The sequence below is a fragment of the Doryrhamphus excisus genome, linkage group LG6, assembly GCF_037039965.1.
Source record: "Doryrhamphus excisus strain RoL-2023G ecotype Guam linkage group LG6, RoL_Dexc_Guam_v1.1, whole genome shotgun sequence".
Classification (NCBI taxonomy): Eukaryota; Metazoa; Chordata; class Actinopteri; order Syngnathiformes; family Syngnathidae; genus Doryrhamphus; species Doryrhamphus excisus.
In genome coordinates, this window is record NC_136362.1 from 16,419,453 (window position 1) to 16,445,002 (window position 25,550).

The following is a 25,550-nucleotide window of genomic DNA, read 5'->3' on the forward strand; positions in this document are numbered from 1 at the left end:
GTTATATGGGACATAACTTCACTTGTATAACGCTTACAGTACTGAAACCGCTTCGACACTGTTAGCACATTTACCTGCTGATGACGCAGCATCAGGAGCAACTGGGGATTCAGTGTAGGATGATACATTTATTTGCCTTCTTTAAATAACCACTAATATGAACTTGTACAAGCAAATATGCTATTCATCTGCCTCATACTCTTGTTACATTATTGTTCTGTGCTGCCGAATACAACTATCAGTATAGATAGTGTGATAGAGTGTAAACTTCCATTATTTTATGTGTGTAAGTCCCGCAAAGCATTTTATAGGTATACTACTGAGATAGTAATAATTCCCATTTTACTTGAATGCAGCACACTTCCTTGACTAGAACACAAACCAGCTGCGGGCCGCCCGTGTGACTAATAGATCGCGGTGAGCACCAAAAGGCGATATTTACGTCTATAAGTGGTACCTAAGACTTCAAAAACTGTGTATTTTTTCACAAGTCGTTTACGGTAGAAACCAGAAATGGACGCCTTAAATCCGGACTTCGCCTTTGGCTAAGTCTATAGTCACCAGACAGCACACGCGGACGTGTGAGCCTGTGCCTGACTCCCTCCCGCTCTCCAACAGCTTCTCTCGGCCACACTGACTTAGTCGTCCCCGTGTTTGCTGCTGCGCCTGGTGGTTGTGGTGGCAGCGGCCACCATCAATGGCGGACCCGACGGAAGCCGCCCGGGCCACCGTGGAGGACGACGAAAATGAGCCTGTGAACGACGCCGAACTGGCGCTGAAAGGAATCAATATGCTTCTCAACAATGGATTCAAGGAGAGCGACAAGCTGTTCAGAGCGTACAGGTGAGTGTCTACTTGGGATCCATCACGCCTCTGCCTGACATGTACTTGCTCGTCACTGATGAAATAATTCAAGGGGTCTGTCTATAATGAGATACGTTTGTCTGAAGTGTCTATGCCGGAGTTACATACATTAATGGTATTAAATTAATTATTACATTGTCTCCTGTCGTTTGTCTGTGCTACAAATTACTTCCTTTGTTACTGTTTAAGCCTGCCTGTTTCCATTTACCCCGTAACTTGAGTCCAAACTTAGTCTTCCTACACGGGTGAGTCTGTTCTAATAGAAAATAGTCTTGGTTCCAAAATGTCTGTTTCTCTATGTCCTTAAACCTAACTTGCAGGTGTCTGCCTTACAAATGACCACCTGTGTTACACATCTGCCTGAGTTACAATGAGTCTGTATTGTGTACATGAGTCCTTATGTTGTGTTACAAGTGTTTGTCTGCAATACATGAATACATGAATACATGAATATGTTGTGGTTACAAAGGGCTTCCTATGCTATTCCGCCTGTTACTGTCTCGGTGTGTAACAAAAGTGACCCTAGTTGTTATGTGTCTTATTTTGTTAGCCTATGTAACAACTGTCTGCAGATCACTGACTTACATGTTTTTTGTAATAGAAATTATGCTTATTACGTTATATGACTTATGACTCTTAGATAGTTTTTGGGTGTGTGCTTGGGTACCCCCATCCCCCATATCTTTGTCAGGCAGGTGTGTCAGGTCACAAGAAATATTCATATTGTACAAATAGCCTTCAGCTAATGTTCACAGAGCCAGTGTTCAAACAACCCCTGTGACTGAAAATCCCATCATAATATTGGTTTGGGTGTTCTCCAGGCATGAATTGATGCACTGTTTAGGATTTCATAATGTAAACAATTAAACCAAGACATCATTTGGTGTTTCTTGTTTGATCTATGGTCACTTTTATTTATGCATCCACTTCTAATCCATTTTACATGTCAACAGAAATAAGCTAATCAATTTTGCATTCTCCCTCGAGATAAGTAAGCAAGTTACAACAGGAACCAGTACAGCAAGGTGTTGGGGTTTTTCTTTTATGTAATGCTATCAAGCAACTGTCAAATCATCCGGTGACACCCCCCCCCCACGCACCCACCCCCATGTGACTCGACCCCCTACTGGATGCTTGAATGTCATCTCTCCCTCTAATTGCATTGCACAGTGAGGGGGTGTCCTGTTTTTACCCATGTTGATGAACAGTCTCACCATGGACTGGTAAACGCTAACGATCATAAGAATGGAGTCGAATTTTCTCACAGGGACATTATGGAATTAATGGAGAGCTAAAATAATGTATTTTATGTTGTATCAATCTAGTTGAGATGGACTCAGCAGTGCCTCTGCTGGTTGCTCTAAGTACTGCACTGTTTTCACTCAATTGATGGGTTTGAATAAGTGACTTGCTCGACTTGTTGTCCCTCATCAGTCGTGTTGTTGTCCTTCCACCACAGGAACCACAGTCCACTCATGAGCTTCGGGGCCAGTTTTGTCAGTTTTCTGGTGAGTTGTTGCTGCGACACAGTGCACCTCTGCTCAACACTGTGAAAATAGGAAGTAGGAGTAGTTTGTACTAATGGCACAGTTTTTGTTGTAAATGTTGCTTTATACAATCAATGAGACATTATGAAAAGATTTAGCTCTACTTTACTTTTCTGGAGGCTTGTTAATCCTCAGATCAATCCAGGATTAGATTGTGCACTTTCTGTGTGTGTGTGTGTGTGTGGGTGTTGCGTGCAAATTACTACTTATTTATCATTAGTAATATTATTAGTCTTGCAGTTAATTGGGTTTATTTTATTATTGTTAGAGCATTCAATGGAACCGCAACGGTCGAACCTCCAATTTGTTTGGATTTCAAACCCAAATTCCTTGTTTTTACTGTACATGCAAGCAGTCATAAGACCTGAATTAACTGTAGGCCAATGTGCTCATCTGAATGAATACTTACTGTCACATACTGTATGTGTAAAAAGAAGTTAACCATTTCTATTTGTAAAATTAAAAAAAATCTACAAAGATGAAACCCTGAGATGATGAAAAGTGTAAAAAGAAGCTACCCACCATGAACCACTAGAAACGTAAACAACGATAACACAGTACAATTAAATCACAAGCGATAAGGCAATGACTTTTTTAATGTCACAAAAAAGGCACAGAATGCACTGTCTCGTGTTTTCAAGTTTTGTGTGAATTTAAAAGCATGTTTTCCAGTGGTTTTGGAGGTTCCATTCACTGTTTTCTGTTTTTGGTAGAATGCCATGATGACTTTTGAAGAGGAGAAGATGCACCTGGCCTCCGAGGACCTCAAAGCCACAGAGAGGCTGTGCGAGAATGAAAACGCCGGCGTCATCGAAACCCTCAAAAGCAAAATCAAGCGCACGGTGAGTCAGCGTAGCTTTACTGAGAGAAAATCCATGTTGTGGCCACTCTGGTGTGAAAAGTTGTGTGAGTACCTTCATATGTGGGCAGGCGGACTCTCGGAGGTCGGGGGCGGTCGCTCTTGAACGACTCCAGAGGCAGATCATCATCGCTGACTGCCAGGTTTACCTGGCAGTGTTGGCTTTCACAAAGCAGGAGCTGTCAGGTAGGGTGCGTTCACACTGGAGCATTTCATGTTGCTAACGGCGATATCGTCAATCCGCCACAGCGTACATCAAAGCAGGTTGGATCCTCCGTAAGGCCTGGAAAGTTTACAACAAATGCTACGGTGACATCACACAGCTGCAGGAGAGCGGCAGGAGGAGGGCTTCCCAGCAGCAAGCACCTCCTTCCCCATCACCGGCATCACAATCCTCCCCGGGGCCAAGTCCTTCCCACAGGTACGACAGCATCAGCACCGAAGCCCTGGACCGGCTCAAAGGCTCGGTGAGCTTCGGCTATGGCCTCTTTCACCTGTGCATCTCCATGGTCCCGCCACACCTCCTCAAGATTGTCAACCTGCTGGGCTTCCCTGGCGATCGCCTCCAAGGACTGTCAGCGCTTGCCTACGCCAGCCAGAGTACGGACATGAAGGCCCCCTTAGCTACGTGAGTATTCTCTATTCTTTTCTGGATGCCTGCATTCAAATAGAGGTGATGTTCCATTTCTCAAAAAGCTGAAGTGAGCTTGGAGCGATCAACCACAAAGCCGGTCACCATCGATGGTCACTTGAACGTGTATATTAACCACAATGCGTGGCAGTGGTTCAGGATAAATACATCCATGTGGTGGCAGTAATGAACATCAAACACCAGTGGTTTACCACCTAGGGAGAAGAAGATGCATAAACGGAGCAAGGTATTCTTTAATGGCAACATGTCAGAGCAAACACTCTACAAGCAAACATAAACCCCTGAAAATAATGACAAGTACAGTAAAAATACATATTTAAAAAACAAAATAAAACTGAAAACCTAACTTTGGAAACTAACTGAAACCAACTGAATTAAATTTGCTCATATACAAATAGATTTTTATATCATAAAAAAAGGAAATAGTCAGAGGCAGGTATTTATTTGTAAGAAGCAGTATAGTGCGACACCGAAAAACTTGTGGTCGATCCATCATTGCTTGGGATGAACTTCCACCTTCCCTCGGTGCTGCAAGTGGCCTCCACATTACAGCAATTATCACCAAGGGCGATTTAAAGTGCTCATGACACCAGAACAGATGTTAATCTTATTTCTAATAATAATGTAATAACAATGAAAGGCCTATTTCCTGTGTTAGATGTGTAGTGGAACATTGAAATATTTCTTATATATATTTCCATTATCTGCTATGGGAAACCTAAATCCAAAATAAATTATAGGTCATCCGGCGTCTTTGCTTGTGTTTTCTCCACCAAGGTGATCATTGTTAAAATGTATTTTGTCCACGTATTGTATCAATGTTTACTGCATGAATTTGGGCAGGTGTATCTTTGTTACTGTAAGCGTCTAACTTTAGAATAGAACTGCAAAAGGCTTACCAAAGGCTTGTGACATACTCAACATGTTTTGTGTCCTGTGACAGCCTGGCCCTCCTGTGGTACCACACGGTAGTGCAGCCCTTCTTCGCCCTGGACGGCAGCGACACATACTTAGGCCTTGTGGAGGCCAAAGCCATTCTTCAGCAGAAAGAGACTACCTACCCCAACTCATCGCTCTTCATGTTTTTCAAAGGCAGAGTCCAGCGTCTAGAGGTAAGTGCGTCAAGAAGGGCACAGACGAGTAGAATGCTGACTTCCTGTGTGTAGAGCCAGATCGGCAGCGCCTTGACATCCTTCAGCAATGCCTTGGAGTTGGCTTCAGAGCAGCGTGAGATCCAGCATGTGTGTTTGTATGAAATAGGTATGGTTTCTTCTGCTAAATGACATCTATGACGTGCCTCCGTGCTTACATACGTATGCATGCTGGATGCTTCAGGTTGGTGTAACATGATCCAGCTCAACTACTCTGAGGCTTTCAGGGCCTTTGAGCGACTGAAGAATGAGTCCCGCTGGTCCCAGTGCTACTACGCCTATTTGACCGCAGGTAGGAAGCGTCTATACTTTGTGTCGACTCCTGCTTGCCATAGATGTGCTCATGTTTGTCTTGTTGCTGCAGTCTGCCAGGGAGCCATGGGTGACCTGCAGGGAGCGCTAACCGTCTTTAAGGATGTTCAAATCCTTTTCAAACGCAAGAATAACCAAATAGAGCTCTTCTCCATGAAGAAGGTCAGTGAGTAGATACAATTTGTGCTCTGCTGCTTTGACTCAATGGTTCATGTTCATGCAGGTATGCTCATGTTCATGTTGTCACAGGCTGAGAAGTTGAGGATCTCCAGTCTGTCCAAAGAACTTTGTATCCTGTCAGTCATTGAGATTCTCTATCTATGGAAAGCTCTCTCCAACTGCTCCACCAGCAAGCTACATGCCATGATGCAAGGTACTCCTCTACGCTTTGGTTGGCTCCTATTGACTGTTGCAGCCTCGTTTGGGACACTGTTGCCAAGTCCTCAGTATGGAAAGTGGCTATTAGCTGTCCTGGAAGTCATTAAGTGATGTCATCAACTAATTTGCATATTAAGCATGAAAAAAATCATTATCATAACCACATAGGACAGACAAAAAAAGTGATTACAACCACATTAATTACATTTAGAACTATAAATAGACTTGGTTGGTTAATTTAAAATTGGACATCACTTCATCAAAGCAAAATAGTTTAAATATTTTTATCTTGGCCAGCGTCTGTCAAAGTGTAGACAGTACAACAATTACATCTGGACTCCACTTTTTATCCTGCAGTTAGAACTACTCATTTATCACACAACGGTTTCCCATCACATGTTCTGACACGCTGACAGATAATACATTTTATTTAGAAGCACAATACATTATATTTACAGTGGAGCAAGCAATGCAATCAGTGCCATAAAACTGCAAAATATAAGAGGTATGCAGTTAAAATGAGAACAACTAAACAAAAATGGGCTTAAACGTTCTAAGCAAGTTTGATGAGATGGCTTTTTACACGAGACATAAAGGTCAGTGCAATTATAGGCAGGTGCAGGGAGTGTTCAGCAAAAGTAAAGATACAGTGTTCACTTTTAAAAACTCCCACAATGCCAGGAAAAGTCACAAGTCACTTTAGAGAAAATATGACAAAAGCGTTTGGAATGGTGCCAGATTTAGCACAAAAAAAAAGAAATGACCAAGCTGGCAACACTGGTTTGTTAGCCTGCTAGTCTATGGTGCATTCTACTTGGTATGGTTACACTGTTTTATGTCATTGTGCTATCCCTTATCTTGGGTCCCTCCTAATCTTTGATAACCCACTATTCTTTAATTATTTAGTACTCCACTACAATATGATCTCATGGTTTCCTTGCCCTTTACTCTTTGGTATCCATCTATTCTTTGTTAGTCCTTCCTCTTTGGTGCTATTCTTTTGTACCCCCATACTCTTATAGACTCCCCCTTGTTATATTTTTAATTGTTTTCATGAATGACAAGTAAAAAGTAAGAGCCTTTTGTTTTTAGTCCTTCAGGCTATTGATGACGCCTCATGTGCGGGGCTGAAAAACCTGCTTCTGGGTGCCGTGAGCAAATGCCTCCATAACACTCAAGATGCCATTCAGGTAATAAGATATGCCTTTATTCGTCCCTCAGTGGGGAAATTTGCATGCCATGTTTCCTAGATAGCCAATAATGATGATAGGAGCTCAATGAGATTATCTGGAACTGATTGTACACTGTTCTTTCAGTATTTCCATGCGGCTTCACGCGATGAGGTGGGCCTGCTGAGCAACTCGTACGTGCAGCCGTACTCCTGCTACGAGCTGGCCTGTGTGCTCCTCGCCGATCCTGAGGTAGTAAACATCTACCGGTAATTCCTGTGAGATGTCAGACACATAATCGAGTGTGTTCTAAGGGTGATATTTTGACTTGTTTTTCCAGTCTGCAGCTAAAGGCCATACATTGATGCTTCAGGCAAAGGTATCAGAGTATAGTTGTTGAACGCAAGAAGGCTAACACACATGCTAGTGCTAGTTTAGAACTGTTTTCTTTTGCAGGAGGACTATGCAGGCTATGACTTTGAGAACAGGCTTCATGTTCGCATCCACTCCGCTCTTGCCTCCATGAGAGCTGCAGCTCAGCCCAGACACAATCAGCAATAATGGGGGTAAATAGACCCCCCCAAAACGGTACAATTACAAATGTTACATTTTAAAGTCTGTTGGTTTTCTGAGCCAAAAGGAAGCACAGCTCTGTGGTTGCCTTTGCTAATCTGCAGGTAGGAGTATTACACCGCACATTTTTAAACGTGACTACCCCCAAAATGTTTTGCACGTATTTCTTATGTACTGTATATGTGACAACCTTTGATGGTTCACACAGGCACAGGGGTACGTTTTTGCTGTAAACTAATTCCTCTTTATGTTCTATGTTAAAAATATTGAATTTGGTTTTATTAGACACTGGTGAAATAAATCAGTTTGAAATGAATTCTGTGCCGCTAAAATCTTGTTTAAGTTGTTAAAGAAGCCACTGAAGATAAAGATGATCCATCATGCAGTTTTTAATCCAAGCAAGCAAAACCAATTCTAATTTAACAACTTTAGAATTGTAAAGTCTAGATCCTAAAATAATTATAATGTGGAGTGGAAGAGAGTCTACCAGCTACTCACATGAAGAGGGTGTTGGAGGTGGTAGTGAGACTTGCATAGTTATTGACATGCATGCACTCCCAAATGAATGCATCTATTGCTAGGACTATACAATCATACCGAACTTGGTGTAAAAAATATATGCTACATTGAGTCACAGTCGTGTATGTGCTCCACTCTACTCTATACACATATGAAAAATATTTGATCCAGTCAATTTCATTATCTTGCTACTTTTATTACAATACTAAATCTTTTAACTACACACAATAAAACTATGCATTCACCAAAGCGCCAGTGGTAAAGAACTACTTTTACAAATGAGGACTTATGTTCACACCGAAGTCAACCAGAATGCACCTACTGTTAAACATCTAAAACATTTCCAAAAGTAAGTAGAAATGGTTCTTAGCTGTGCATCCATCTTTCTAGTAGATGTCAGGCAGCTGGCTATACTTCCTGTCCCAGTAGCCTTTCAAGCAGAGCCAGTCTTGAGCTTTGGTGTGTGGGTTGGGTCCTTGCTGAAACCACCTATGAAAGTAAGGAAAACAATACAGTTGCATTAGTGCACTATGTCCAGAAGGGGGCGCTGCACAGCAGCGCAACCGGTAGTAAGAATTTAATGCACAGGTTGCTTCAACAGTACACTATGAATGGGAGAAAGGGATATCGTTTACCTCGTTTTCCATTCATCTGTGGACTTGCTACGATTCTTGCGGGCCATTCTCTGTTTTTCCTCCAGTCGCTTCTTCTCCGAACTGGCTACATCTTCCATGCACACACACAAATATGTTTAGATAGATAGATCATGATAAGGTTTTTTTTAATTTTTTTTACAGCTTTTGCAAGTTTGTTGTGTTTTTTCATTACGTTTACCAGAGCATTTATTCCCACTTGGGGGGTCTTTGAATGCACCATAATTCTATGCACCAAGACAAAGTGGTTTCTCAGATGCTGCTACAAATATTTTTCTATTGTCCTCTCACCTCATTGAGACGCAGGGTTAGACAGTATTTTGAGCCTGTCTGTTTTATTCACATGAATTAATGGCATTCGATTAATATTTACCCTCACCTCCAGTTTGCCAGAGGTTTGTTTGACTAAAAAAAAAAACGCTGAATTGAGAATACTTTTTGCATGTTTTTTACCAATGTCATATGAAGCGGATAGACTGTACCGATATCGCCATTCTCCATAGCACGTATGTCAGGTCTGAGGCGACTATCCGTGGACGGCAGCACGCCATCCACCCTCTTGTCCAGCTCGTTCAGCTGCATGGCAAACGTGGAGAAGGCATAAAACTGCAAAGTAGAGAGAGAGTACAGTAGTGGGGTGAAGAGAAAGACAATAGATCATTCCAAACTCTCTGACCTTGGCCGAGTTATCAGGCCGAGGCGTGATCTTCCAGATGAGCTCACTTCCCGGAATGACCTGGACCGTCTCGGCCTCAGGTGGAGGCATTTCCTCAGCTTCTTCATCCATGCTACTCTGAGGTCACAGGTCACACACTTTGATACATGTGGTGGTGCCAAAAGCAAAAAAAAAAATCAAAACAAATCAAAACTACCTGTTTGAATGCCTTTTTCTCCTCCAAAGTTTTTTTGTCTGACTTTTTGTGGCCGTCGAATGTGGCGGGGTCAACTGTGTATAAGCACTCAGTCCACTTGCCGTAGATGGCGCACTGCTTCTTCTTGCTGCAAATATATAACCATGGATTCAAAACCACACTAGGAATTTGACAACAATAGTAAATAATGTTTACATATAAACAAAAGAATACTACTACTATACAGATTTTACATAAAACAGATACTTATAAAATATGGTATTTACAGTGTTACAGGTTACTCAAACAACCCACACAAGGTATTACCCTATTTTCTTTATTGTAAATGAGTCTAATAAACATAAAATATGTATAAAACTTAATTCTACACCATAGTTTGATAGCATGGAGTGTATTCAAGGATCAAAATGCATACATGTTGGCGGGTCTGTTTGTCCTTTCTATATATATAATACGTATATATTCACAGGCTGATACATAGAGCAGACCTACACGGTCAGAGCATACCTTTTATCTACAATGTATCCCTCCACTTTGTGGAGCTCTTTGCCAAAGAGACCACAGGGTTTGAAGGTTATGCTGCATCGCTCTCCAGTCCTAACACACAATCAGACTCTAGATCAGTTCTCCTCAAATGGTATGTGAGTGTATGCCTTCATGTCAACAGCACAAAAGCACCATTACTTGTGATTGACAACCTCCATGCTGCCGTACTGCTCGATCCAAAGCTGGCCCACAATGATGTTGTGTACGCAGCAGGTGGGGTTAGTCCAGGTGTAGGCTTCATTGTATCTGGAAGGAGAAAGGTGGTGACAAGTAGCAACGGAGGAGGAACACAACAAACCTCACACAGAGTTGTTAACACTCACTTGGGAAGCTCCAGTGTGATGATTCCTTTGGGCTCCGCTTCTATGCTCTTACCCCAAAACTTGAGTTTAGGGTAGATGGAGCCGTGGAAGACGAAATCCTCCTTGAGGCCCTCGGCATGGAAGGCACTGACAGGAGGGTGGTGGCTCACTTGCTCCGACACCCACCTGAAGCCCAAATCGTCTCTGGTGGCGAGAGAGCAATTGTTCCGTTTTAGCATATTTTTAACATAGTTCATTTAACACACATGAATGAGTCCTGCTAACCTGATGAGCTCGTACGTCTCACCCAGTAGGGGGTTGAAGGGTTTCCCAGTCCTTTCCCACTGTGACGCTACGGCGGACACAGCAAATGCTGCAACACACTGCACAGCGTGTGCAGACGATGACGTTATTACCGCTACCTCATGCATTGTATCAAAGTTTGATACAAGAATATGGGCACCTTCATCCTTTCCACAGAGTCTGTGGTGGCATTGGCTTGGTGGATGAGGTAGGTGTGCGCCATGTACTCCGTTATTCGCTGGAGGAAACTCAGAGGCTCGTTAAATATCACTGGCATGGCAATCTTGGACAGCTCCTGAGAGACAACAGGGATGCAATAATTCTTATTTTATCTACTAATGTTACTGTAAATATTAAATGCAATGTTCGTGTACATTGAGAATACTGCAGAGCCCTGCTATTTGTAGGGGTTGTGTTACAAGACACCCACAAAACAGCATTTAATGGACGCACCCATTAAAATCTTTGGCAATTTAAACCAGTGGTTCTAAAACTTTTTACAGTTGCATACCCCTTCAGACATTTGACCGGTGAATGACAGGGCTTGTATTACTGTACTGTGCAGTTACGCAACTTCATGTCGTCAAAGCATCTTCCTGCTGGAAACTGTTGAGCGAATCGACTTGTGAGACAGTGACCTCTGCTGGATTCATAGCTGCAGCAGTAGACAGTAGAGGCATCAAACTAGTACTTGCTACATAAATAACCATACAAAACAAAGTGAATGCAAATAGGTGGGGATCTATGTTACATGGATAGTGTTGAAAGCTCTTGTGTGTTATTTTGATTAAAAGATATAGATATAATATAGATAATATATAGATATACGTATATTTCTGACCTGCAGTCATTTGTGTGCTAAAGGAAGACAAATATGAAGGATCGTGTTTGTTTACACTCACCATGCCAATGCACTTTTTCAAGATGCTCCAGATGCTGACGTCATTTCGGGGGAACATGGGCGCCGGCAGAGATGTTCTATGGAACAATAGAGGTGAGAAAAAGAGTTGGTTATTCTTGTCTTGTAATATGAATAAATACTGCTATATTCACTGTGCTGTGTTAATTAATGTTGCTGAGAATGTACAAAATTAGAAAACTGAATCTGAGCAGTGACCTAGTTACACTAGTTACACCTTTCTCCAACAAGGCACACAGTGTAATCTAAGGAAACAACTCATTGGCATCGTTTGCCATTTTAAAAGCTCAATAGAAGACGATGTCACCTTACACCTGGAAGCTAATGAGCCAAGTTCAGTCAGGCCATGTGCGTCTTTACGCATGCATTTGAGCGTGGTGTATACTATTGCATAGAAAACAGCTTGCATTTGTCAAGTAGAACAAAGAAATTGCTCATCAGCAGCCTCTTTGCCCTTTACAAATGGACCCAGTTCTGTATCCGCCCGTCCTCATACATGCAATTGTACAATTATTTGTGCAGAAGGCAGATGGTGTCTACCCAAATACAAGCTATTATTTGTGTTAAATAAACAAGCCAGTCAGTGAGAGAGCTTGGGCTCCATCTGCGCTTATAGCATTGCTTCTCAAAGAGGGGGTGTGGATGCAGGGAACTGTCCCGTGGGGAGAGGGGGGCTTTTATCTGAAGGCAAACCTACCAAGATTTAACAGTTTCGAGTTCATCATGTGTATTACAGATGAATGAATAAATATCGGTTTCTCTATTATTTCAAAATGGGATCGGGGGCAATGTATTTCTGTCCCTTGGGGGGGCATGACAGAAAACAGCAGTGGAAACAGCGCACCGATGCAAGTACACTCACTTGTGGCCCAGTTAGTCTTCCTCCCACCGTAAATGTTTCTGCATTTCTGTTTATAAAGGTGGCCTCTTTTTATTATTGTAGGCGACATGTACATCAAAGTTCATTTTGTGGTGAATACAGTAAAAAAATGCAATGGCAGCTCAGATATGCTATATAGAATGTGTCCAAAAAGCTAAATGCAGACTAAATAAAGAGAACATACACAGATTTGATTTTGCAATATAACCTGGTACAAGACACATTTGTTTGATCCTTTTAGTGCACAGATGCACACACAGCCTGCTCGTTTTTTTTGTTGGTTTTTTTTGTTCCCGTTCGGTCTCTGCCAGAACATGCTAAATAATTCAAGGATCACTTCTTGTATCAAGGAAGAGAAGCCAAGTTGGAATGTGGCACAGTGGAAATGAAAGATTGCCCCATCGTCAAGCAACAAAGCACCCAGCACAGATCGCCTCATGCACAGTTGGCTTTGGAGAGTTAAAACAAAACAGGCATATTCTCTATGGATCGGGCCCTCATACAAACACACCCGCTGACAACAACACAGCATAATGGAAAGATGCTATCCTGTTACACCTTCTCTTCTTGTTAATTGAGGTGTGCTACTCTGATATCAGACAATCATGGCAACAAATAACATCAAAATGAATTGCCAGCTTTCCTCCTTCCTGCCGCGATAATGATCTTATAAACACGGAACAGAACAGAAGAGATGTGAGATCAGCAGTCATCATTCACACCCGCAAACAAGCATGACATCATAACTGGAGCATGTCCCACCTGTGCTTCTTGGCGGCATTGTTCTGGTTGCCTTGGTTACCCTCCCCTGACATTCCGGCAGCCCCCCTGAGCGTGCTGGGATGGCAGAGGCTGCTGAGAAGGGGGGCGTCGCTCACCTCGTCCTCTTCCCAGGAGTTGCTGGCCACTGACAGGAAGCCGCTCACAGACAACTCGGACTCCGACTCTGTAGGAAGACAATGGGCATATGTTGGAGAATCATGCCACAAATACAAGGCAGCTTCTCGGCAAGCAGCAGCAGCCTCATCAGTTCACACAACACAAATATGCAACTCCAGTTGGTTTTCAACTACCTCCCTGCCGCCGCTATCTCCTCCCTACTGCCTAGCCAAACCCCACCTGAGCATTGTGTTCCAATGAGAAGCTGCACAGATGCTTCAGTTTCTGTGACACAGTATGCTTTGCTCTCATTCATCAGAGTAATATTGGCAGAGTGCTGCACAGGCAACCTCATGCTTGCATGTGTCAGCTTTTCACATTCATTTAATTGTCATTAAAAAGCATTTCTTCTATGTTATTGTATGATATTCAACAGAAATGCTGAGCACAGTTTAGAGCAGGGGTCTCAAACCTGCGGCCCACGGGCCAAATGTGGCCCGCAGGACACTAGTTTGAGGCCCCCGCCTTGATATGAAAGTTTAATGTTAGTGCGGTCCGCCAAGTTTGATATGGATGCTGTATGGTATCATGTACCCAGAAAAAATTATTACGTTTCATTAATGTTCATGTTAAAGGTTAAATAACTGTTAATAGTTATCCTCCCTATCCGTGTGGAAGTGGTAAGTTTTTGGCTATTTAAGTTTAAAGGAAATAACTTGAAGCCTACCGTTTAGGTCGCTAGCTCTCTAGTTTGCGAGTTAGCATGTCTCTCAAGACCCTGCAGTTGCGTAATGTTGTAAATAAAAAGAGTATAAATGTGACTATAGTCGTGTTTTGTCATGTCTACAGGGCTCTAATAATGCTTTGTTCATTTTAATCTGAAAAAAATAATTTGTCTACCCACCAACTATATGTGGTTTCTTAAGTTTTTATTATTTGCCGTTTTATTATTATTATATTTATTTATTACTGATTGATTTTCTTTATTCTTGATTTGTTTATTTTTCATCTTATTTTGTGTAGAAAAATAAAAAGATATTTGAGAACAGTGGAATGTTTTATCAGAGCTTTTCTTGTAGAAAATTGGAACCAAATCAAAGTTTTTTACATTTTTTTGTTTTTAATAAATGCATTTTTTTTGGGGGGGGGGACCTGATGCAGCCCAGTCTCACCCAGACCTGAGCTCCAGTGGCCCCCAAGTAAATTAAGTTTGAGACCGCTGGAGAGTCCTATAGGCAAAAAAAAAAAAGTGTTCAATTGTCAGCGCCCTCTATGAATAATGCAGGCTTTCCTGTGACAGACTGTTGCTCGTGCACAAACACCTTGTAGGAGGAAGTAGCCCAGTCATGCCATGTCATCTGAGCAGACATTGATCATGTCAGGTCATGAAAATGTGACGATACTTGGTCTACTGACCTGACAAAGCATCATAGAATTCATCTTCCGTGAGTGTGCTGAGAGTGGACGACCTCCTGCTCCTGCACAAAGACTGTTTGAGCTTGTGGTGCTCAGTCGCTATGGTCTGCAGCGCCTCTGTTAGAGCCTTGTTCTTCTCCACTTCCTGCTCCAACTTCAGGGACCAAACCTGGAGGGATACAACAAACACACCCAGGCATGCATTATTGTTGGGGCTGTCAAAAATAGCACGATAACAGCGGTAACTCATTCATTTAATTACTTTAAAAGTTTCAGCTCCATTAACGCATGCGCTTCACGTCAAGTCATATGTCTCTGACAAAATGTCTATTGCTCTTAACTTTATTCTGTCTGCGGCCACACCCCTTCTCTCCAGCACTCTGGAATAGACTGGACTATAGACTATATAGTCACCCTTCCTGAAAAGGGGGACGACTATTCCAGTCTGCCAATCCATAAGTACTGTTCCCAACTTCCATGCAACGTTGAAGAGACATGTCAGCCAAGACAGTCCCTCAACATCCAGAGCATTCAGAAACCAGTCCACTCCCGGAGGTTTGCCACTGGGGAGTGTTTTTGCTTACTCTGCTATGGTGATGTGACCTTCTGCGTTTGTGTCCTCAGACTCTGCTTCTTCCAATCCTACTGACATACATCTACACTCAAAACATGTGAATTCAACCTAAGTCATGTGGTGTCTTTGAACACAAGGCTTCATAACTCAGAATAATGCAGTTAAAGTTAAAGAGACTAGTGTTAGGCACATACAGACTTGTTGATGCATCCAAATATATAGAATTGTCATATTTTGATTGGTATTGGTGGCCACTGCTCAGTGCAACATGGCTCTGATAACATCTCCTTGTTGAGAACCTGGCATCAGATTTGGCTTCCGCTGATTGGAACCGAACACCCGGAACCCAGATATCTAAAGGCCGGTATTGTGTGTCCCCTTTCTGAAACCTGAGCCAAGCCTTTGAGATATACAGCAGATCAGTGTTTACTATTGTCTTGGGCAGCTTTGTTCCATTCATCCGTTGTTACTGAATGTTCACAGAGGCTTTTTTACAAATCATAAATATTGCAGATGTAGGAATAAAGCCACCAGAATGATCAAGTCGGGGGTCTAAAAGAAACAACACCTTGGAAATGCAATGCCATTGTCAATGTGTCAGCAAAGTTGTTGCATTATAACTGAATAATCATGGTAAAATAATGCATATATAAAATGCCCCACCGTGTGTCCTATCACACACAAAAACACATCTTATTGTGAATAAATGTCTGCCATATGTAGTCATCAAAAGCTATAGCTCCGGAGCCATAGGTTCCCTACCCCTGTCCGAGACGGAAACAAGCTTGAACCAGTTACATAGCCTCACCACAGATCCACGTCGGAGAGCGTATCACCACTGCGAGGGTGGAGCCTTAGAACAAGATAATAAAGCCGGCATTTCCTAGTTCAGGGCTTCTTACTTTTCCCATGCGATGCACTGAAGTGCAGTGCTGAACTTGTGACATCTTCCAGACAATCACTAAAGATTTAACATACAGAAGTGTGTCCATCTGATGTCCATCTTCTTGCCATAAACAAATTTGTATATTTCAAGTGGGAGTGCTTCTACAGCCCAAAAGATCATACACTGATACAGTGTATCTTGACATTAAAAGGTTGCCAACCACTGGCCCAGGAGAGCATAACCAGCATCTTCCTTACAACAGAACCCGACACATATGTACCACCGGGTACTCCCAACAGTATTTCCTCCGTTTGAACCCTTTTAACAATCTAGTAAAAATACCTGAACCACATCTAATCTTTCTGACACACAGCCACAAGCCCCTTGCTAATACTAACAATTTGTTTCCTCAGTACCTCTTATACTGAGCCTCGTTGGAATGGCATGATAAATGTGTGATCGCTCACAGTTCATATGCTCGGAAATCCTAGAAAATTCACTCAAACCTGAAATCAAATTAAATGATGAGGTGGTCTTTGAACAACTCCTCAGTCAAATATTCTGCTATTTGACTTTTCAATTACTTTGGTGCTGTTAATACAAACAAAGATAAATAAACCTGCCCTGACATTTCAGACAGTGTGACATTGTGATTAATCTCGATTAATTTGAACAGTGTGATAAATCTGATTAACAACTGTAATCATTTGACAGCACAAGAATAATCAATGCCAGCTTTTTCACTCTTCCCGCATCCACTTTTGCCTGAGCACCAATGGAGCTATTTTGAGCCCCGCTGATGCTGTGCCATTGCCGGGGGGAATCGGGAGGACTGCTTGTCCTTGGCAAACAACCCCAAGTGTAGAGATTTGAAAACTATAGTAGCATGCTATCTATTGATAGATGTGAAAAAGAATAAGAATACAGTCAATAACCCAAATTATACACAGCCAAGGTCAAATATCTCCTTTAGAAGACTCAAATGAGCCTAAAAGAAGGAAATGAGTGGAGCAGTAGATAGATTTTACCCGTGAAACCCCTCTTGGGTAAGAGATGACAGTCAGTGGGTCACAACCCCACAAGGTAGCTACTTAAGTGGAGGTCAGACATGTGATCACTCTGATCTCCAGAGGTTTGAAGGGCAATATGCCGTCTTCCACTCTGTAGTGTGCAGTGAAGCGGTGAGAAAAAAGATTATGCTGCAGGTTTCCTGCCTCTGCGCTGATAGTTACTGTGAGAGAATGGCTTATTTGTGTGGCACTATAAGTACGTACATGCTTGAACACCAAATTTTAAAACCAGTACAGAATCCTAATTTGTAGAACTGTGAGGTTTGTATAAGTCTTACTTTAAAAGGGAAAATCAATTAAATCATAGGACAGTCCATGTCTCAATGCCCTGTGGGAACCATGTGGTCACTCTATACTACAATAAAACATGGATAAAAGTCACAAAATACACTTCTTACACTGATTAATAAACAGCTGGGTGTGCAAGACCCATTTTCCTAAATATTAATGCATCTTACCAAAACTGTTTGAACAATTCTGTTGTGGGAACAGTTTAGTAAAGGCGTATTTCTGTTCCCAGTGCCCAAAGCAAGCTTCATGAACGCATGCTTTAACCAGTCAGAGCTATATTCCTCTCTTACATAATGTACTCTTTTGTGTGGTCTGGTCTCCTCTCTAGAACACTGTATGCACAGGCTTGGACAACTTCTGCAGATGCAGCTCAAGTGGGTCAGACCACGTGTATGCTACTGAAGCGCCATGTTTTTTTTTTGCTGTTATAAACTCAGAGAAAACAGACCAGATGCACAGTAGGCTATATGCAGAGAGTAAAAATGCAGCAGCACAACAATACTATAGTATAACAGACAGCATGCAAGGGAGTTGCAGGGTAATGAGAAGACGGAATTACAGTTAATGCTATATAATACAGCCAATCTCAGCATGTTGAATACATAATCCACTTATAGTAATATCTAGCCACAGCAGCTTAACACAAGAAAAGGGCTTGTGAAGACATTTTCCTTGCAATTATGGTTAAATACGGTTGTCCGTAATTAATTTAGCATACACCATTTGCATTAACATACATTTTTCATGCTTAAAATTCTTTATGGATTTCCTGTGATGATTAACAGCTTACTCCTGTGACAGGACAGCAGCTGCTGGAGTGGCCATTCATGCAATGATAATGCCGTGCACACGTCCCTGTGTAAACATGCAACTTTAGTCCAGCTGGTTCTCAGTCATGTGTGATACCACTGATTTGGTTTACGATCCAATCCTGAGTAATATTAAACTATGGAATGGATTGAGTAAGGAACTTAAACAATGCACAAAGATGAACGAATTCAAGAAACAAACAAGCAGTTGAATACAAGGATGAAGAGTCTTGAACGAGTCATGTTGTGTTTGTTATGTCACTATTTTGATGGTTATTATGGTTACCGTTATTTCACTATATGGTTACATCACTTCATACTTACATATGTGTAAAAAAATAAACTAATGAAAAAACTAATCATACCAGGAAGTCAGGAAGTGAACAAATGTAACAGATTGTAAAAGTCATTGTAATTATGTGATGCATTCGATTGTAACCTGATGCGTGTTAAAATAAAATTTAAACATTACCAATGTTTCAAAAGAAAGCAGTACCTCAAATGACTCAAGTATCAAAAGTATTTTTGACTTGAGAAGTGATTTCAGAGCATGAAAAGGTGGTATCAGAAGTATCAATATTTTGGTATCGATCCGCACATTACTAGTTCTCATGCAAACGTTATACTTCTCTAAAAACACGGAGACCCGATGTCAAACATGATACATATTTCATAAGCTTCAGAAGCTTGACCAACAGGGACCAAGTTCATTAAAGAGAGAATATGGGCAGTGCTGCAACCATAGCGCTTTTAGCAGCAATTTTTGCAGCACATTTTGCAGCAATTAAGACCAACTCTGAACAATGCAAAATATAAATAAGCCAAATTGGAAGTGAAGAGAACTGATTGAAGAACAGAACATGTACCTGTGCAAATGCTGGATGGGATTGTCGTCCTTGCGTCCTCTTCGTTCACTCTTTTCAATGTTTGACAGTGACAATTGAACAATGAACCCACGAGTATAAACACATCCCTCAGCTCCTTCCTCTACTTAAAACACAGCTTATTGCCCACGTGGTAGTGTGTCGTGTGTGAGTGTGCACTGATGCACAAGCTAAATGCAGAGCGAAGCATAAAAAGAGATCTTGCCCAATGATTACTACACTGCACAACTGCTGTCCTCTTCTTCTGCCCTCAACAAGGGAACATGAACTAACAAGAAAAATTTGACGTTTTACAAGCTGTGCAATGTTTTGCAGCTCCTCTTTTCTTTATTGGAAGAGGAGGTATGATGGCTCTTTTGATAATAAATTTGCCAAGCCCTGGTCTAGGGAGAGGAGGAAATTCCCCCCAAAAGTTGAAACATTATGCTACCTCCTCTTGACTGGACAACAGCTGAAGGCAGAGCTGGAGAGCAGCACTTGTTTCACTGGAGAGCTCGCTGGTCTCTTTAGCTTTGAGTAGAAGGGGTGCAGCCAGGCCTGTTAAAAAGGAAAGAATAAGAAATAAAGTAGCATGTACTTTTCTTCTGTTAATTAACACATGAAACTAATTGATCATAGTTAAGCAGTGCAGATTGTGGACACTCACCACAGTTCTCATTCTTCACCATAGATAGGAAAATGGACACCTCATTCTCCAGTTTCTGCTGGCATGTATTGGCGGCCTAGCACAAAGGACAGAGTGAGGACTGAACAGACCACCTGATGCTCTGTCATCAGCCTATTAATTTTAATCTTACTTGCAGAGCTTGCGTTATGTTGCTGGTTGCAATGTCGCCCCCCTCAGGGTCCGCATCTTCTAGGAATTCTTGCTGGGTGCAGTGGTGAGTGCTGTAAGACGAATGTGCCTCAAAAGCATCCAACCATGTCTAGAGGAGAATTTGTTATAGCATTGACACGCACAGTCTATACTTGCATCAAGATGAGATTACTGAACAAAGAAGGGGGGATGATGATTTACTTTTCTTGTTGCAACCGAGTCCATCTTTGAGGGCACCTTGAAACAGAGTGCAGAATCATCAGCACACCTGAGCATGAAGAAACAATGATCCCACGGTTTGACCTAGAAACATAGGTCAAAATGCTCATATTACATTTAATAAAAATACAGGAGGATGCAACCTTCTGTACGTACCATGCAGTAAGCTTGTGCTAAAGATTTACAGCCCTGTTTTCTTACTCCAGCAACTGATTCAGCCCTAGAAAGAGACAGGAAAAAGGTACCATTTTACCTGCAATTGCTTCCAAACTTTGGCTTCCGAGTGTAAAGTAACTGCAAACTTGTTCTCCATGGCACTCTGGTTAAAACAGCATGTTCCTATAAAGCATCATTACACTCCCATGATGCTCTGTTACATACAAAGTTGAATTAGAATTACAATAATCACAATAACAAACATTAGGGCTGTCCGAAAAATGTGTTAACGGCATGAACTAAATTAATTACATTAACATTTTAGCATAAATAATGCATTATGCCAAGCCAATACCTCTCTGTTATGACAGCAAATGGAAGAGCACAGTGTCTGATGGTCTTTTATAACTTTATTCTGACCTGAACACATCAACAGCAGTGCAATTTTAACACCATATACAAAAACACACCTCTACTACTCCTCGGAATTACATTTCCAAATTGTCCCGAGATGGCATTCATGGATGCGCCAAAAATCTCAAGAATCTCTTATTTATGTGCATATAGGTGGTCTAAATAAACAAAAAGACGAAGAACAAAGTGGACAAATTCTTATCACTAATTAACCTAACTTTTACTGATGAAGTACAATTTGATGCATTTAAGTATGCTTGGAAAACCCAGAAAATACATCTAAACTCAAAACTGGAATGCAACGTAAATTACTTAGTGTCTTTGAACACAACTCCTCATGGCTCATAATAACACTGTTAAAGTTCAAATGATGTGCTACTGTTAAAGTGACTAGCGTTAGGCAAATAGAGTTTCGGGTGTTATCTTTCAGCCCGAGTTAAATCTTCACTTCAATTGGACCTGGTAATACATATATTTATATATTTAATTGTCCCCCATCATTGATCTTTTCAAATCATATTACTTTTTGTTCATAAAATACAATCGAAATAGGTATATTTCACACATAATCGCAAATTGTGATTAATCATGATTAATTCAATGGAAAATTTTTAATTTGATTACAATTTTTGATAGGACAGCCCTAATGAACATAGTATACAGAAAAAAAGGATCTCACTGTCTGTGGTACCAGGAGACTGTTCCATCCTCAATTACCACCCAGTTGAGACGCCACCCAAGAAACCGTGAATTCTGTGGCAGATATATATATACAAAAATAAATACAATGGACAGTAACATTCCTTACTTTCAATGTTTCCTGTGAATTGTGAATACATAATTGGATAGGAAAGCGAATGAACTTAACAAACCTATATACTGTATATTATATGTAAGCGTACTTATCTTTATAGAAAAAGCTTTAGATACATTACAATATATAACATATTTGCTGTGGTCTGAGCAGGCACATTGTTCGTCATGTTGAGTGAAAAGGAGCACACTTTGACATCTGGGTACCTTCCAGAGAGGGCCTTCAATCTTCTTCAGTCGGCTGCTTGCATCCTTTGTTAGAAGGTGGAAAAGATACATTTGTCAGACAAGGGGCTGTACAGGCGTTGTGTTTGTAGTTTAACTCCAGGTCAATTGGGCTAGCCACAGTGCTGGATTTGTCTGAACAAGGGAACAGGTGTTGGTCACACAGGAAGTGTGAAGGACACATACAAAAGGCAACAAAGGCACTATGAGATACCAAAATTTGAAACATTTCTCTGTGATTTATCTGCCAGAAATTACACAAAACTGTCACAATCACTCATTGTGGTCACCTTGTGTTGATGGGCAGTTAGGATCTGCTTGAGTTCATCATTGCGTACCAGGTCCAACGGTGTCTGTTCTGTAACACAGCATCATTTAATTTAGCCACACCACTACCGTAATAAATTAATCAATCAATCATGCCATGCAGTACCTTTGTTATTTCTGATAGTCGGGCAGGCGCCACTTTTGAGCAGTTTTATTATGCACTGCTTGTGCCCTCTATAGGCAGCACAGTGCAAGGGCGTGTTCCCCACCGAATCCTTGCAGTGAACATCCGCAGCCTCCTTTCCACTGAGCTAAAGTGGACATAAAGCAATATGTGTATTTACCACACCCAAAAAATTTAAATAATATTTATTTCTAATATTGTGTCCCTTTCATGATGCTTAAGAAAGTACCGGGCATATTCAAAAACTTCTACTTTATACCACTGCACACGCTAAACCAACAATGACAAACAAAACAGTTACCTATGACTATGTCAATCAAACTGAACATTATCACCAGCTCCTGGGAGTCATTAAATTGTACCTAATACTTTGGCCAGTGAAAGTACACTGGCACCAAATGTAATAGAAATTTAGAGTAATAATTTTAAGTTCTATGAACTTCTATGTCATCAGACAAGTCTACATTTGTGTATGACTTTTTTGTATTCTCATTGAGAATATTTTTTTTTCTGATCTGAGCGACTTTGACTCCATGATATGTGTGATCATCACGTCAGAGCACAATCCTTTCAGCTGCCTAATTTGACAGAAGTACTTTGCCTCTAACCAGCTTGGACAGAGCGGAGATGTCTCCCTCTCTGGCAGCTTCCAGAAGTCTCTCCTCCCGTCTCCTCGCCTCTCTTCTCTCCGCAGCTGCAGTGCAAAAAAAATTATATTTGAGCCAAAAGCCATTTATTTCACATGTGATATGATAAGAGCATACCCTCCAGCATGGTAATTATTTCATCATCATCTGTGACATCCTTTGGGATCTGTCCAGTTCCATTGATTACGCTCGCAAAGGCATCATAACGCAGCAGCAACAGAACGATCTCCTGGGGGGTGTGGGGGGTGACACAGTACAGACATAAGAAAGTCATTCAGCTCAGCAAGCATAAATAATTCTGACACTTTTTACAATGTGATGTCAGCAAACGGCCCGACCTCTGCGTGCATCATGAGAGCAGTTCAGCAACCATGAATGTATTACCGATTTGCCTTTCATTTTCCTTCAGATTTTTTGCAACACATGCAGCATACAGTATAGACTTGGGTGCTGGAGCCTATCCCAGCTGTCTTTGGGAGAGAGGCGGGGTACACTCTGGACTAGTCTGACTGATGCAACAAGTCAGCCAGCGCTCCCGAAGCAAAGAACACTATACAAATGTGTGGCAACAACTAAAGGTCAATCACAAAGACGAATGTCCTTATGTTGACAGTGTTACAAATTAACCTCCCTTATTGCAACAGGTAAGAGACATTAGGTTTGAAAGGACACCTGGTAAGATTGGAGGAATGCAAAGAACAGAAAGCCAAAGGCTTGTGTTGTTGTTTACCTTCCTTCCTGTGCAGGATGCTTTGTGTAGTGGTGTATCACCCATGTTATCTTGCACATTCACATTAGCACCTTCCTGCAAATAAATCGCATGAAATAAACTGCACACAAAAAAAATCAAAAGTAGGGTGCCTCACCTTTAGCAGCTCCTCCACAACATCCGTGTTCCCATGGTAACAAGCCATGTGAAGAGGTGTCCATCCCGCGGTGCCTTTGGACGTTGCTTGGAGCCACATGAAAATGATAACGTTTTCCCATCACTTTACGAGCAAGCCAAGTTATGACAATTAGATAGTTATCTAATTTGCCTTACAGCGACAGTTGATGTTCAGTGAAGGGTTTTGTTTAATCCTCGACTGAAGGAGCCTCTGGACATGAGAGAGACTCCCGTTTTCAGCCGACTCGAGGAGCTGCTGCTGCTCCTCCATTGGCCGAAGTCAGTGGGACGACTGGCGTAAAATCATGACATTACCGGGTAAACGTTCATATAAGTGACATATCGAACAAGCAAAAAGAGCGGACGGAGTAAAAAAAAATATTTCTCTTGGCTTCAGCGAGACGAGGTGGCGTCGTGCTCGGCCATATTAGCATGCATTTGCAAGCAAGTTTTCGCTCATAAACCCTATTAAAAACCCAAATTAACAACGTGAGAACTTACATATTAAAATAGCGAGGAAATTCGGTTGGCGTTCTCTGTACTTTTAACGGGATGGCAAGGTTGGAAGAACAAGCCAAACTTTATCGCTTCAATCAGCTGGCAGCTGTTGGCAACAGTCACGTGATCCAGTGTGTGTGTGCTACAGGGGCGTAGCTGGAGCGCTTGCGACCCCAAAGACTATGGGACCCTAAATACAAACTTTTCGTTGACAAAATTTGATTTTAAAATTAAGTACATTTTATTTTGTCACATAAACACATTTTTCACTATTTAAATATTTAGCAGCCAGATTTAGATATCTAACATTCAAAAATTGACTTTTTAATGATGTCATAACAGTATTAAGAGTCACTACAACCTCTTAATGAGCACCAAAGGTGTGAAAAGTTGATAATTTCCCTCGCCTGATTGAGTCACATCTGAGAGAGGCTCTGAAAAACCATCTCTTAGGTTGGACAAGTGCAGAGTTACAGTGGATGAAGTGCAAAAAATAGTACTTTTTAGAGTCACCGGCTGTCAGAGATGGGCGTGGATAAGTAGCTAATTAGGTCAAGGGTCAAGGTCAGTGCCAAAAGTGCTGTATAGCAGCCAATAAAACACAAAACTACACAAACATACCCAATAATATAGGGAAGAACTTTAAATACAGTAAAAACAATTCACAAAAATAATGACAGAAATAAAATAGTACAAAATAATAACAATTGTCAGGTTAGCCTGTGTCCATAAAAGTGTTTGTGCAGATCTAATGTTTAAGGGCAGGCCATTCCAAAATCTTAGACCTGTGACAGAAAAGGCCCTATCACTCCAAGATTTAAGTTTAGATTTTGAAGCTATTCAAAGCAACTGTGAGCTGGGCCTCATTGTTCTAGCGGGAACATAAAAAGACAGTGATTCGATTGGCTGGCGACCAGTCCTGGGTGTACTCGTCCGCTCGCCTGAGGTCAGCTGGGATAGGCTCCAGCACACCCCCGCCACCCTAATGAGGATAAGCGGCATAGAATACTATATCCCTTTTGAATCCCTTTAAACTGTCTACATTCCAGAATTAGATTTTTGTCAACAGACTTCCAATACACTTTTTAATTTGATTTGCCCTTCTTACAATTTTTG

The 25,550-nt window shown here is 41.5% G+C and overlaps 2 protein-coding genes across 6 annotated transcripts; one reads left to right on the forward strand and one right to left on the reverse strand.

Moving 5' to 3' along the window:
* The first annotated feature begins 354 nt into the window (after nucleotides 1-354).
* Nucleotides 355-7,821, forward strand: LOC131125767 (tetratricopeptide repeat protein 39C-like). 2 transcript variants are annotated; one of them, XM_078791552.1, is made up of 15 exons: nucleotides 355-417; nucleotides 619-843; nucleotides 2,324-2,372; nucleotides 3,125-3,253; nucleotides 3,342-3,456; nucleotides 3,520-3,898; nucleotides 4,866-5,034; nucleotides 5,089-5,182; nucleotides 5,258-5,365; nucleotides 5,438-5,547; nucleotides 5,635-5,758; nucleotides 6,856-6,953; nucleotides 7,080-7,184; nucleotides 7,273-7,311; nucleotides 7,389-7,821. In XM_078791552.1, exons 2-15 carry the CDS (start codon nucleotides 698-700, stop codon nucleotides 7,491-7,493), a joined length of 1,770 nt encoding a protein of 589 aa, XP_078647678.1. In that variant the 5' UTR covers nucleotides 355-417; nucleotides 619-697; the 3' UTR covers nucleotides 7,494-7,821. The 2 variants fall into 2 exon arrangements, with proteins under 2 accessions (XP_078647678.1, XP_057923608.2); XM_058067625.2 differs by having other exon boundaries at nucleotides 361-843.
* On the reverse strand, nucleotides 6,197-24,215 carry LOC131125766 (oxysterol-binding protein-related protein 1-like). 4 transcript variants are annotated; one of them, XM_058067622.2, is made up of 27 exons: nucleotides 24,093-24,215; nucleotides 23,917-24,002; nucleotides 23,781-23,855; nucleotides 23,168-23,279; nucleotides 23,012-23,097; nucleotides 22,386-22,530; nucleotides 22,243-22,310; nucleotides 21,935-21,979; nucleotides 21,594-21,667; nucleotides 20,501-20,564; nucleotides 20,327-20,428; nucleotides 20,106-20,234; nucleotides 19,955-20,030; nucleotides 19,739-19,845; nucleotides 14,795-14,963; nucleotides 13,262-13,445; nucleotides 11,603-11,678; nucleotides 10,861-10,995; nucleotides 10,683-10,780; nucleotides 10,419-10,601; nucleotides 10,234-10,341; nucleotides 10,057-10,146; nucleotides 9,550-9,676; nucleotides 9,354-9,470; nucleotides 9,160-9,283; nucleotides 8,660-8,750; nucleotides 6,197-8,513 (listed from the first exon to the last, which is right to left on the reverse strand). In XM_058067622.2, exons 1-27 carry the CDS (start codon nucleotides 24,205-24,207, stop codon nucleotides 8,411-8,413), a joined length of 2,889 nt encoding a protein of 962 aa, XP_057923605.2. In that variant the 5' UTR covers nucleotides 24,208-24,215; the 3' UTR covers nucleotides 6,197-8,410. The 4 variants fall into 4 exon arrangements, with proteins under 4 accessions (XP_057923605.2, XP_078647677.1, XP_078647676.1 ...); XM_078791549.1 differs by lacking the exons at nucleotides 19,739-19,845; nucleotides 19,955-20,030; nucleotides 20,106-20,234; ... (9 more) ...; nucleotides 23,917-24,002; nucleotides 24,093-24,215 and adding an exon at nucleotides 19,291-19,662 and having other exon boundaries at nucleotides 6,201-8,513; XM_078791551.1 differs by lacking the exons at nucleotides 13,262-13,445; nucleotides 14,795-14,963; nucleotides 19,739-19,845; ... (11 more) ...; nucleotides 23,917-24,002; nucleotides 24,093-24,215 and adding an exon at nucleotides 11,275-11,355 and having other exon boundaries at nucleotides 6,198-8,513; nucleotides 11,603-11,655.
* Between the last annotated feature and the right edge of the window lie 1,335 nt (nucleotides 24,216-25,550).

Bases quoted from the DNA above. Each gene is read 5' to 3' on its own strand.
- LOC131125767 (XM_078791552.1), top strand. From the start codon at position 698: ATGGCGGACCCGACGGAAGCCGCCCGGGCCACCGTGGAGGACGACGAA. The intron at 2,373-3,124 runs GTGAGTTGTTGC...TGTTTTTGGTAG, and splicing joins CCAGTTTTGTCAGTTTTCTG to AATGCCATGATGACTTTTGA. The intron at 7,185-7,272 runs GTAGTAAACATC...TTGTTTTTCCAG, and splicing joins TGCTCCTCGCCGATCCTGAG to TCTGCAGCTAAAGGCCATAC.
- LOC131125766 (XM_058067622.2), bottom strand. From the start codon at position 24,207: ATGGAGGAGCAGCAGCAGCTCCTCGAGTCGGCTGAAAACGGGAGTCTC. The intron at 14,964-19,738 runs GTAGCATAATGT...GTATCCCTCCAG, and splicing joins TGTTGTCCAGTCAAGAGGAG to GTTTGGTCCCTGAAGTTGGA. The intron at 11,679-13,261 runs GTGGGACATGCT...ATTGTTCCATAG, and splicing joins AATGCCGCCAAGAAGCACAG to AACATCTCTGCCGGCGCCCA.